This window comes from Nerophis ophidion, linkage group LG03 (genome assembly GCF_033978795.1).
Source record: "Nerophis ophidion isolate RoL-2023_Sa linkage group LG03, RoL_Noph_v1.0, whole genome shotgun sequence".
NCBI lineage: Eukaryota > Metazoa > Chordata > Actinopteri > Syngnathiformes > Syngnathidae > Nerophis > Nerophis ophidion.
This window is the reverse complement of record NC_084613.1, coordinates 30,912,644-30,925,512: the sequence shown is the minus strand read 5'-3', so window position 1 is coordinate 30,925,512 and position 12,869 is coordinate 30,912,644. Positions and strand designations below refer to the sequence as shown.

The following is a 12,869-nucleotide window of genomic DNA, read 5'->3' as shown; positions in this document are numbered from 1 at the left end:
AATGGAGTGACATCAGACGGCGACTAGAGACCTGTCAGCCGATGCAACTCATTGGATAATTATATTACTTCAATGTTTCTTTTTTTGTTGTTGAGTGAATTAATTTTGGCCTGTGGATTATTGGATCACTAGGAGGACGGTTGATGAATCGTAGTGGAGGCAGCAGTGACTTGTGTGTAAACTGATACTTATGAGCAGACATATTGTTATTAGAAGACATATTGTTGTGTTACATATTTTCTGTGGGCTTGCTTTCTTATTTGTCGTTATTCCAAGCTGATAATCAGATTTTACTTGTGTCTTTTGCTATGCACAGCAGCAGCACCTGAAGTGAATGTGACAGCCTGTCATAATTCCGACGATCAGATGGATTAAAAAATACTGATAGCCGTCTTATTTTTCCAGAATCTTAACGGTCTTCCCGGACCGACCCAATTAGACCATTACCAAAAAATACCTGTACTAAGTGCACATCCCTAATACAAAATGTGTGTGCCATTTTATTGATCAAAACATCAAACTCCACTAAACTGCATTTATTTAAAAAGCACCTGTAATATATTGGGTTGGAGTCAATAACGTCTCTTTACTGTGGGCAACAGAAAAGACTCACTCACTTGCTGGCAGGTGCCCAACACCACGTAAATCGTTGGCCAATCAAAAAGCAACCCCATTATGCTATAGCCAACATTCACCAGGAGATGGCAACAGACAACATAGATCACTCTATTACATTCCTTCCCTTTTCAAAGGTAAAAGTTACAAAAAAAAAACAACCCAACCAAAAAATGCAGCAGGCTAATTTAAAAAACTGTACTTAAGCCATATTCTTTTTCTTTAGGACTGAACACTTAACCCTCATTTGTGAACAATAACATACATATTATACAAACAGTATTGTACACCTAACACAGCTTTTTATATTGTCTTTAGAGATTCAGTTTGTTTGGTGGTGCTCGAACCCTTTCTGGATACCTGCGGATCACTGGTGGGGTTTTTGTTGTGGGTGATCTGAGTTCTGATGGCAACTCAGCAGGACTTGAATCTGGTTCCGTGATGAGACTAGTTTGTGTCTGACTCACTAATGGTCCTGATGATGGAACTGAAACAGCACTGTCCAGTTGTACTGAAGGCACATTTTCCGCTACTGGTGGAGACAAAATAACTGGCAGTCTCTCCATGTTTTCTCGCTATGGTTACATGTGATCCGCATGCCCTGTGCGCTGTGTCTGTCCCTCTTGGATCAGGTAAGTGACAGTTCCCAGTCTTTTCAGTATTTTTGCCTGAATCCATTTTCCCACTCCACCCCTGAAATTTCTGATGCGAACCACCTCTCCTTCCAGGAAAAAGCAAACAGAGGAAGCCCCTTTTGTCATGATGAAGCTTCTGCGCTGCTTGTTTTCCTTCAATCCGGCATGAGAAAACTGAAACGAGTTCTCAACTGGCGTTTCAGGAATAACTCAGCTGGAGTACTTCCCGTCACTGTGTGGGGTTTGCTGCGGTAATGGAGAAGGAAATTTGCAAGTCTGTGACTGAGTGGCAAGGAAGATTTGCTGTCTGCTTCCAGCACATTATTCCTCAGAGCCCGTTTCAGGATTTGTACTGATCTCTCTGCTGCTCCATTTGATGCTGGGTGGTAGGCTGGTACAGCAGTGTGTTTTACTCCATTACTCTCCAGGAACTGAGTAAACTCTTTTGCCACCAGCTGTGGGCCATTGTCTGAAACTAGCTCTTCTGGCAGTCCATATGATGCAAAAAGACCGCGCAGCACTTTAATGGTGTTGTGAGAAGTGGTGTGGGACATGGGGAAAACCTTTTAACCACTTTGAATGGCGATTAATGACAACCAAAAAATACTGTTTATCTTTCTCTGCAAAATCGATGTGAATTCTTTGCCACACTCTTTCTGGCCACCGCCAAGGATGTAACGGTGCCACAGCTGGCATTTTCTGTACTGCTTGGCAGACTGAGCACTTGTTCACCAGTTCTTGAATTTCACCATCACAGCCTGGCCACCAAAGGTAACTGCGGGCAAGAGCCTTCATACGGCAGATACCTGGATGTTCATGATGGAGATCCTCCAGTAATATCTGTCGATAACCTGGGGGTATGATGACTTGCTGTCCCCAGATAATGCAGCCTTGATTTGCTGACAACTCCTGTCTGCGTACAAAGTAAGGCCTCAATGCTACATCTTGCACATAATTTGGCCAGCCACTTAATGTGTTGTTCCAGACCTTACTAAGTACAGGATCTTTAAGAGTAGCACTCTCAATGTCTTTTACACACACAGGAAGTTCCTACAAGTGTGAAAAATAGAAGATACTTCCCTCCTCTGCTGTGTTGTTCATCCCTACTCGGGTAGGCGTGACAAAGCATCCGCATTAGCATGATCAGCTAACTTCTTATACTCAATCTCATAATTGTAGGCCATGAGAATAAGTGCCCAGCGTTACATTCTTAATGCTGCCAACGTTGGAACTGCTGATTTTGGCCCCAGAATGGCCAACAGTGGCTTATGATCAGTGATAAGTGTGAATTTCCCTCCGTAAAGATATTTAAGAAATTTCTTTACTCCAAAAATGATAGCAAGTGCCTCCTTTTCAATTTGGGCGTACTTCCTTTCTGGTTCCGTGAGTGTCCTTGAGGCAAATGCAACAGGTCACTCTTCTCCATTTTCTGTTACATGTGAATTTACAGCCCCAACTCCATAAGGCGAAGCATCACATGCGATTCGCAGTTGCAGGCGGGTAGTGTAGTGTACCAGCACCTTATTCTGCAGTAGAAGTTGCTTTGCGTTTTCAAATGCTTTTGCACATTCACCAGTCCAAACCCACTTTGAGTCCTTTTTAAAGGGGAACATTATCACAATTTCAAAAGGGTTAAAAACAATAAAAATCAGTTCCCAGTGGCTTGTTGTATTTTTTAAAACATTTTTCAAAATATTACCATTCTCGGAATATCCCTAAAAAAAGCTTTAAAGTGCTTGATTTTCGCTATTTGCGATGCAACTATCCATTTCCCTGTGACGTCATATAGTGCTGCCAATGTAAACAAACAATTGCGAATACCACAGCAAGATATAGCGACATTAGCTCGGATTCTGACTCGGATTTGAGCGGCGTAAACGATTCAACAGATTACGCATGTATTGAAACGGATGGTTGGGAGTATGAAAGTATTGAAGAAGAAACTGAAGCTATTGAGCGAATAGCTATTGACGCTATTCATAGCCATAGCATGGCCAAATAGCTGCGTTAGCATCGCCGTTAAAATGTGCGGACCAAACGATTAGGACTTTCGCATCTGGCGACACTGGAGCAACTTAAATCTGTCGATTGGTAAGTGTTTTTTTCGCATTAAATGTGGGTGGAAGGAAACGTAATATAGTTGCAAATGCATCTGTAGGTTATCCATACATCTCTGTGCCATGTCTGCTTTAGCACCGCCGGTAAATAGCATGTTAAAATGGATTAGCATAGCATGTTAGCATTGATTAGCTGGCAGTCAACATCAACAAAACTCACCTTTGTGATTTTGTTGACTTTATCGCAGCAAATGCATCTGCAGGTTATCCATATATCTCTATGTCATGTCTGCTTTAGCACCGCCGGTAAATAGCATGTTAGCGTCGATTAGCGTAGCATGTTAGCTTCGATTAGCTGGCAGTCACGCTGCGACCAAATATGTCTGATTAGCACATAAGTCAACATCAACAAAACTCACCTTTGTGATTTCGTTGACTTTATCGTTGCAAATGCATCTGCAGGTTATCCATACATCTCTGTGCCATGTCTGTCATTGCTGGTAAAATGTGGAGACACTCCCGCACATTCAATGGGGGTCTGGTGGCAGACACTTTCGCATCTTCAAGCCAGTGGTGCAACTTGAATCCCTCCCTGTTAGTGTTGTTACACTCTCCGACAACACACCGACGAGCATGTCTTCAAGGTTCCAAAAAATAGTCAAAAAAACGTAAAATAACCGAGCTGAGACCCAATGTTTACAATGTGTTGAAAATTAAAATGCCGGCTGTATTACCTCGGCGATGACACATTTTGACGTCATCGCCTCCAGAGCGATAAACAGAAAGGCGTTTAATTCGCCAAAATTCACCCATTTAGAGTTCAGAGATCGGTTAAAAAAATATATGGTCTTTTTTCTGCACCATCAAGGTATGTATTGACGCTTACATAGGTCTGGTGATAATGTTCCCCTTTAAGTAGGCTGTGCACAGGCTGGAGCACAGTAGAGGGGTTTTGCAGGAATCTGCTGTAATAGTTCAGAAGGCCCAAGAAAGTCACCTTTTCTTCTGTGGGATGTAACACAGTCTTATCAATGCGATGTCCCAGATACTCGACACTGCTCTGGAAAAACTGACATTTTGATAGCTTCACACTGATGCCATGCTTTTCCAACCGTGTGAGAATATTATCCAGTCATGTCAAATGCTCCTCCTCCGAGGAAGCAGTAATGAGAATGTTGTCCAAAAACATGTCACATGGTTCATCCCTTGCAGAATCTGGTCCATAACAGACTGAAATATTGCAGGAGCCCTCGAAACTCCATAACTGAGGCGATGATACTTGTACAGACCCTTGTATGTGTTTATGGTCGGATACTTTTCTGACTCTTCATCCAACTGTAGTGGTTGGTAGGCATGTGAAAGATCCAGTTTAATGAAAGATGTTCCTCCTGCTAATGTAGCGAATAGATCTTCAGTATTCGGTAGTGGATATGTCTGCTCTTCAGTGCATTGATTAACACTGACTTTGTAGTCACCACAAATCCTGATAGTTTTGTCGACCTTAGGTACTGTGACTATTGGAGCTGCCCACTCACTTTTGTCAATCTTTGAAATCACTTTTTCACCCTCCAACCTCTCCAGCTCTCTGTCTACAACTTCCTTTAGTGCATAAGGAACTGGGTGAGCCTTGCAGAAAATTGGTGTGGTATCAGGCTTGGTGCGGATTTTAGCTTTGAACCCTGTGATACAGCTTTGGCCCTCTGAGAACACTGCCTGGCGTCTCTGTGTCACCTCTTGTACTCCTGTGTTACCATGCCTCCTTGTCTGCACCTTTTGTATTGTGAAAATATGTTTCCAGTTCAGCCGTAGCTTTTTTAGCCAGTTGCGGCTAATCAGTGCAGGTCTGCTTCCCTGTACAATGACCAGTGGAAGTGTCACTTGCTGGTCCTCGTACTGTACTGGCAACATGATGTACCCTCGAACAGCAATACTTTGGCCTAAGTATGATTTCAACTTCAACTTGAAAACTGGTTTCAAGGGAAATTGAGTGAGGTTTGCCTGGTAAAAGTTGTCAGAAACCACTGACACTGCTGAACCCGTGTCCAGTAACATTGTGGTGCTCTTGTTTCCCAGTACAATATCCACTGTATAACCTTTTTCACAGTTTGAGGTGGAGTCAACTGCGTACAATCCAAAAAGTTCTGCCTCATCACCACTTATAGAAGCACTCCCTTCAGTTTCAACATACTGAGTTGAAGATTGGCCTTTAGTCTTCCTGCATGCACGGGAAATGTGTACAATTTTGGAGCAAGCATGACACTTCATTTTTAAATCTGCAGTCATGTGCTGAGTGCTTTCCACCACATCTGTAGCATGTTTGCTGCCCCCCTGTGTCTCTTTTGCCTCCATTGTGTTCCTTTGCTTTGTTATTATTTTTTCCATCTGAACTGTCCATTCCTCCCATTCTCAGAAAAATGAGTAACACTTGACAGGGCATTTACATGGTGAGGTCCGCTGTGTCCAGAGAACTCCATTGTATTTTTGGAAGCAAGCTCCATAGAGACTGCAATTTCACAGGCACGGGGAAACGTCAGGTCCTTTTCAGACAACAGCCTGCGTTGCACTGCGTCAGAACGTAATCCACTCACAAAACGATCTCTCATGGCATCGTCCAAATATTGTCTAAAATTGCAGGTGGCTGACAAATGCCTCAAAGCCACAATGTAATCAGAAAAGCCTCCTTCTCTTTCTGATTACGTTTCTGAAAGCGAAAACGCTCCGCTATCACAACAGGTGCGGGCTTGTAATGTCCACATAGCGCCCTCTTCAGTACATCATATCCTAAAGTTCTTGGCAATGCCGGAGACGTGAGGTTTTTCAGCAGCTTATAAGTGTCTGCTCCAATAACAGAAAGGAAAACACACACCTTCTTGTCCCCTTCAATCTCGTTAGCCAGCATCCACTGCTCCAAACGCTCCAGATATGAATCAAAATCCTCCTTTGAATCGTTGTATTCATCGATGCGACCCACTGTCAGAGCCATGTTAGCATCCGGTGCTACTGCTAATCTGACACGTGCCCAGTTCCTCCACAAACTAGGCTACTCGTCAGCTTTACCTACGACCAGTGCAAAGCCCTCCAATAAAGTCCCCTCACGCAGTGGGCTTCTTTTTAAATCCTCGTCGCCATTTGTAATATATTCGGTTGGACTCAATAACCAGGCGAGGTGATAAAGTTACGTCTCCTACTTTTGGCTCCAGAACAGACTCACTCACTTGCCGTCAGGTGCGCAACACCACGTAAATCGTTGGCCAATCAAAAAGCAACCCCATAACGCTATAGCCAACATTCACCGGGAGATGGCAACAGACAACATAGATAACTCTATTACAGCACCTGACTGCTAAACGATTTAGCTATGATTGCTAACCTGCACAGGCTGGTTTAAATTATTGGTAGAGTGGAAAAACAAGTTGACTTTATATGCTTATTTGTTTTTCATTGTATCCATTAAACCAATGCGGTGCCCGCGGGCATTTTTTTTCTTTCTCCTATGTCCCCCCCTCCCTTGTGGAGGGGGTCCGGTCCGATGACCATGGATGAAGTACTGACTGTCCAGAGTCGAGACCCAGGATGGACCGCTCGTCGGGACCCAGGATGGACCGCTCGCCTGTATCGGTTGGGGACATCTCTACGCTGCTGATCCGCTTGAGATGGTTTCCTGTGGACGGGACTCTCACTGCTGTCTTGGAGCCACTATGGATTGAACTTTCACAGTATCATGTTAGACCCGCTCGACATCCATTGCTTTCGGTCCCCTAGAGGGGGGGGGTTGCCCACATCTGAGGTCCTCTCCAAGGTTTCTCATAGTCAGCATTGTCACTGGCGTCCCACTGAATGTGAATTCTCCCTGCCCACTGGGTGTGAGTTTTCCTTGCCCTTTTGTGGGTTCTTCCGAGGATGTTGTAGTCGTAATGATTTGTGCAGTCCTTTGAGACATTTGTGATTTGGGGCTATATAAATAAACATTGATTGATGATTGATTGATTTGTTTATTAAATGTAAATTGAGCAAATTGGCTATTTCTGGCAATTTATTTAAGTGTGTATCAACTGGTAGCTCTTCGCATCAATCAGTACCCAAGAAATAGCTCTTGGTTTCAAAAATGTTGGTGACCCCTGCATTAAACCATATCTGATTGTATTTACAATCCGCAAAGTATGTGAAAACACCGTGTAAACGTCACAAAATGCCACAAATCCATTTTGAATACTGTGCTCTGAATACCTTCGGCTACTTTCGGAGATTGACATCACAGTAGTAACACTTCTGCACTCTGACATTGTTATCAGATCAGTCTTACTGGAAATATACACACATCAGAAATAGCTGTGCTGATTATCATTCACAATTCTTTTGTAAGGCAAGAACACATATGCTCGGCTTTTTTTATGCATTCAAAATGGTAAATAAATAGCCAACAATTGAGTCAACAGATCGAGGTTCCTCCATTGCGCTCATTATTTTCGCTCTAAAAATATCCAGAAACCACAAACAATACTCCATTTCCATGTCATGACCTGAAAATTAACCAAATATGAGTGATATGGTGGGGCGGCATAGCTCCGTTGGTAGAGTGGCCGTGCCAGCAACTTGAGTTCCAGGTTCGATCCCCGCTTCCGCCATCCTAGTCACTGCTGTTGTGCCCTTGGGCAAGACACTTTACCCACCTGCTCCCAGTGCCACTCACACTGGTTTAAATGTAACTTAGATATTGGGTTTTACTATGTAAAGCGCTTTGAGTCACTAGAGAAAAGCGCTATATAAATATAATTCACTTCACTTGATATTGTTGTTATAAGCGCCAATGCAAATAGACCATTTTAGCAATGCATTGTTAGCAGTGAGCTAATGCTAGCTTACACTGCTATTATTGACACACTATAAACCTGTGGCTTCTTCTGTTGGTCTCAAACTTGCTAAAAGTAAATTCTAGATTATAATTTATGAAGCTCTCACCTGCTAGTAGACAAATGTGTCCATGGTATAACAGGCTGGTCGACTTTGTCATCTCCTAAGATGGCGAAATACATAGAGCCCACAAGACGCTTCCTGCAGGGAACTTTTTTATAACCCTTAGTGAAGATTGCGATTGAATCTTTATCCGAATGAAATTACATAAGCGTCCTGTCGGTCGGCATCCCAGCGAGAGTGGAAATATTACAGTAAGAGTTTGTTTTATGATGGTTAGTTTGTATGTTTAGCACCTCGCAATGCTGCTAGTGTCACAATGAAACTGTATCCGTCAAGCGGCTTCTAAAACTTATTGCTCATCCTCTTTGTGTTCGGGTTAAAAAATATAAGGTCCTGGATCATAACTGCTTGATTAGTTAAGGTACCAATGAGTGTCACACACACACTAGGTGTAGTGAAATGTGTCCTCTGCATTTGACCCATCCCCTTGATCACCCCCTGGGAAGTGGTTGGCTACCGCGCCCGGGAATCATTTATGGGGATTTAACCCCCAATTCCAACCCTTTATGCTGAGTGCCAAACAGGGACGCAATGGGTCCCATTTTTTTTTTTACAGTCTTTGGTATGACTCGGCTGGGGTTTGAACTCACAACCTACCTATCTCAGGGCGGACACTCTAACCACTACGCCACTGAGTAAGGTAGCATTGTTGTTGATGGGCAAGGTATATTTGGGTCCTAGCACGACGTCACGCGATCACATGACTAGCTTCCTCATCACCTCTCAAAATGGCTTGGGAATTTCCGTGAGACTGATACTATTTATTCGCAAACTTTGGAAGTCTTTTGGTATCACAAGGCAGACATATATCATCATATTTTCAATATGGAGGCAACTTGTTTTTCCACTGTACCGGTACTTTAAGACGACATACGCAATTATATAAACTGCCAATGTTTGTGTCAAAGTGAAATGCAGACATTGAGTCTATTTAATTAGATGACACAGTAATAAAATATTGTACTTGTGTATTTCAGATACCAAGCTAAGTCACACACACCCTATAGTCAAAAATGAAAATTGATGAGTTCATCTGAAGACATTGCACTCTCTGTTCAGAAGCCAAGAGTGCTCAATACCGTTAAAGGGGAACATTATCACCAGACCTATGTAAGCGTCAATATACACCTTGATGGTGCAGAAAAAATACCTTTTTTTTTTTAATCGATTCCCGAAATCTAAATGGGTGAATTTTGGCGAATTAAACACCTTTCTATTTATCGCTCTCGGAGGGATAACGTCAGATCATGACGTCACCTAGGTAATAAAGCCGCCATTTTTTCAAACACATTACAAACACCGCGTCTCAGCTCGGTTATTTTCCGTTTTTTCGACTATTTTCTGGATCCTTGGAGACATCATGCCTCGTCGGTGTGTTGTCGAAGGGTGTAACAACACTAAAAGGGAGGGATATAAGTTGCACCACTGGCCCAAAGATGCGAAAGTGGCAAGAAATTGGACGAAATTTGTTCAAAATACGAGGATGTGGGGAAAGCCGACGAAATGTTCAGTTGTTTGTTCCGCACACTTTACCGACGAAAGCTATGCTACTACAGAGATGGCAAGATTGTGTGGATATCCTGCGACACTCAAAGCAGATGCATTTCCAACGATAAAGTCAAAGAAATCTGCCGCCAGACCCACATTGAATGTGCCGGAGTGTCTGCACATTTTAGGCAGACATGGCACAGAGATGTATGGATAACCTGCAGATGCATTTCCAACGATAAAGTCAAGTAAATCACAAAGGTGAGTTTTGTTGATGTTATTGACTTATGTGCTAATCAGACATATTTGGTTGCGGCATGACTGCCAGCTAATCGATGCTAACATGCCATTTAGGCTAGCTGCATGTCCATTTGAAACTATATTTACATCCAGCGTTTCCCTCCACCCACATTTAATACCAAACAAACACTTACCAATCGATGGATTTAAGTTGATCCAGTGTCACAAGATGCAAAACTTCCGATCGTTGGTCTGCACATTTTACCAGCGATGCAAAGGCAAACATGGCAGAATAGCGTCAATAGCTATTCGCTCAATAGCTTCAGTTTCTGCTTCAATTTTGTTTTTGCTATCTGCCTCCATACGCCAACTATCCGTTTCAAAACATGCGTAATCTGTTGAATCGCTTAAGTCGCTGAAATCTGAGTCTGAATCCGAGCTAATGTCGCTATATCTTGCTGTGCTATCCGTACTGGCATCACTGGATGACGTCACAGGAAAATGGACGATGGCTTCACAGATAGCAAAAATTAGGCACTTTAAAGCTTTTTTTAGGGATATTCCGGGATGGGTAAAATTTTGAAAAAAAACTAAAAAACTAAAATAAGCCACTGGGAACTGATTTTTATTGGTTTTAACCCTTCTGAAATTGTGATAATGTTCCCCTTTAAAGTAATGCCTTACTACTAACAATGAAATGCAATTGGCATTTACCTTCCAGCACATAAAGACACTCCTTGTTGGGAGGGTACGTGTTTGGGTAGTTGGGAGAGCTGAAAGTGCCGCCATCTGCGTGCCGTATCCAATTTCCACAGTGACGGGAACGTGGCGGCCTCTGTGAAGGCGAAGCTTTCACCACTTTGGACACCGCACCTTGCTCTGCACAGCACAAAGCACAACATACAATACAGACGATATGCGATATGAATGACATCAATAGAGTTGATACACGTTGTATTGTAATAATGCATGTTGACGACACATTCGGGCCGAGTCCCACAAATTTGACAGCAACAAGCGAGCGAACGCATTTGGGATGCATTCCCGTCACGTAAATGATCAGTATATGATGCCTTCCGCCCGAATGCAGCTGAGATAGGCTCCAGCACCCCCCGCGACCCCGAACGGGACAAGCGGTAGAAAAGAGATGGATGGTCAGTAGGCCTATTTTATCCATGAATTCAAATTTTTTTGTTGCAGACGATTTTGTAAATTTTAAAATCAATAATTTTTACTCATGCTCCGGCATATTTTTTTGCCCCCTTGGGCTCCCATAGTCCTCACCCGCCCCTTTAGTTCCTTAGCGGAGATCCACAAGGCTAACGTGTCATGTCTGTTGATCATCTTTTTGTTTGGCTATGTGCTGTTTATTTTTTGGACTCTTTTTAGTTCCTGGTTGTGCAACCTTGGTTGTTTTGTTTCCATGACTACTTATTGGTTTCACCTGTCTCACGTTTTGCACTCGTGCACCTGTCACTAATCAGGTCGGTATTATTTAAGCTTGCAGTTGCCAGGCAGTCCGCCTGGCGACATTACCTCCTGGACACCCATGCTCTCTGATATCCTTACTACTCATGCCATTGTCATGCTGCCCTAGTTTTCTTGCTGCTTGTTTCTTGCCACGTGAGTTTTGTGTATTCTTGTCACAGTAAGTGTTTATTTGTTTCATGTCCATAGTTTTTTGCCCAAGAGCTAGTTTTTGTTTCATTAGTGGAGTTTGTTCTCCGCCTTTGTGTGCGCCTTTAGTTTTTTACCTTTTGTTAGAGTTAAAATAAAATCATGTATTTACCTCCAAGCCATGTCCAATCCAATTGACTTGCATCTCGGGAAAACAAACGCCCCAAAGTACACGCACTGACATAACGAGAGCGAGATGTTTGTTCCACTGCGTTGCCAGTGGTTTGGATTTGCGGCAACGGACATAGAACAAATGCTGCAAAGTTTCTTTCAAAAAGGCGGCAGCACAACAATCTTATTTCAGCATAGGAAACAGCATTGAGCCGAGTGGGGGAAATGCAACTCTTTACAAAGCGAACAGGACTGCAACATGAACTCCGCATAAGAAGCAGCTTACTGTGGGACAAAGTCGCATGTCCAGCATGAAGAAGAATGCACAAACCGATCACTAAATAAGTCGATCTGCACGTCCCAACCAGACAGCTCGGATGCGCTGCTGCAAAACTCTTGTGGAATTATAACAAATTGAATGATCATTGTGTGAAAGCTCCAAAGGATTTACACATAGCATTGGTGGTATAGTGGTTAGCATAGCTGCCTTCCAAGCAGTTGACCTGGGTTCGATTCCCAGCCAATGCATGGTTTGTGTTATTTTACCATGAATTGATTAACGTGGACCCCAACTTAAACAAGTTGAAAAACTAATTCGTGTGTTACCATTTAGTGGTCAATTGTACGGAATATGTACTGAACTGTGCAATCTACTAATAAAAGTATCAATCAATCAAACAAAAACGGTTTTCCTCACCAACATTCATCTATTTATTATTATTCCTCTACTTCTTCTTCTCCAGATTTTGGCGTGCTCTACCTTCAAACCGTTACAACTTCAAACTGTTAAGCCTATTCGAGAATCGCGGGCATTCCCTTGACAAATTCCAAAAATTCCCACATTTACCAGAATACCAGGTTTTCCGGTACATTTTTTCCATTCAAAATTAATTGGCCGTTTTTCAAACTTTCACCATTTCCACATTTTTCAACCTATTCAAACCATTCCACCTTCAACAAATTCCACCATTCTGGAGATTCAATCTATTTTTTTTCCAAGTTCAAAAAGATTCCAGGATTTTCCAGAATTCCTGCATTACCAAAGCCCTATCTCCACCCTTTTTTCCGGCGA

The 12,869-nt window shown here is 42.8% G+C and overlaps 1 protein-coding gene and 1 non-coding gene across 4 annotated transcripts in view; one reads left to right on the top strand and one right to left on the bottom strand.

Moving 5' to 3' along the window:
• Nucleotides 1-12,869, bottom strand: part of neto2b (neuropilin (NRP) and tolloid (TLL)-like 2b) — a 69,181-nt gene that overhangs the window by 28,822 nt on the left and 27,490 nt on the right. For all 3 annotated transcript variants that reach the window (XM_061894890.1, XM_061894889.1, XM_061894888.1), the window contains one exon: nucleotides 10,724-10,888. In XM_061894890.1, coding sequence (XP_061750874.1) covers nucleotides 10,724-10,888 — 165 coding nt within the window. The remainder of the gene's footprint in view (nucleotides 1-10,723; nucleotides 10,889-12,869) is intronic.
• trnag-ucc (transfer RNA glycine (anticodon UCC)) lies at nucleotides 12,254-12,325 on the top strand. Its single transcript has one exon. It is a non-coding gene; the product is annotated as a tRNA-Gly (tRNA).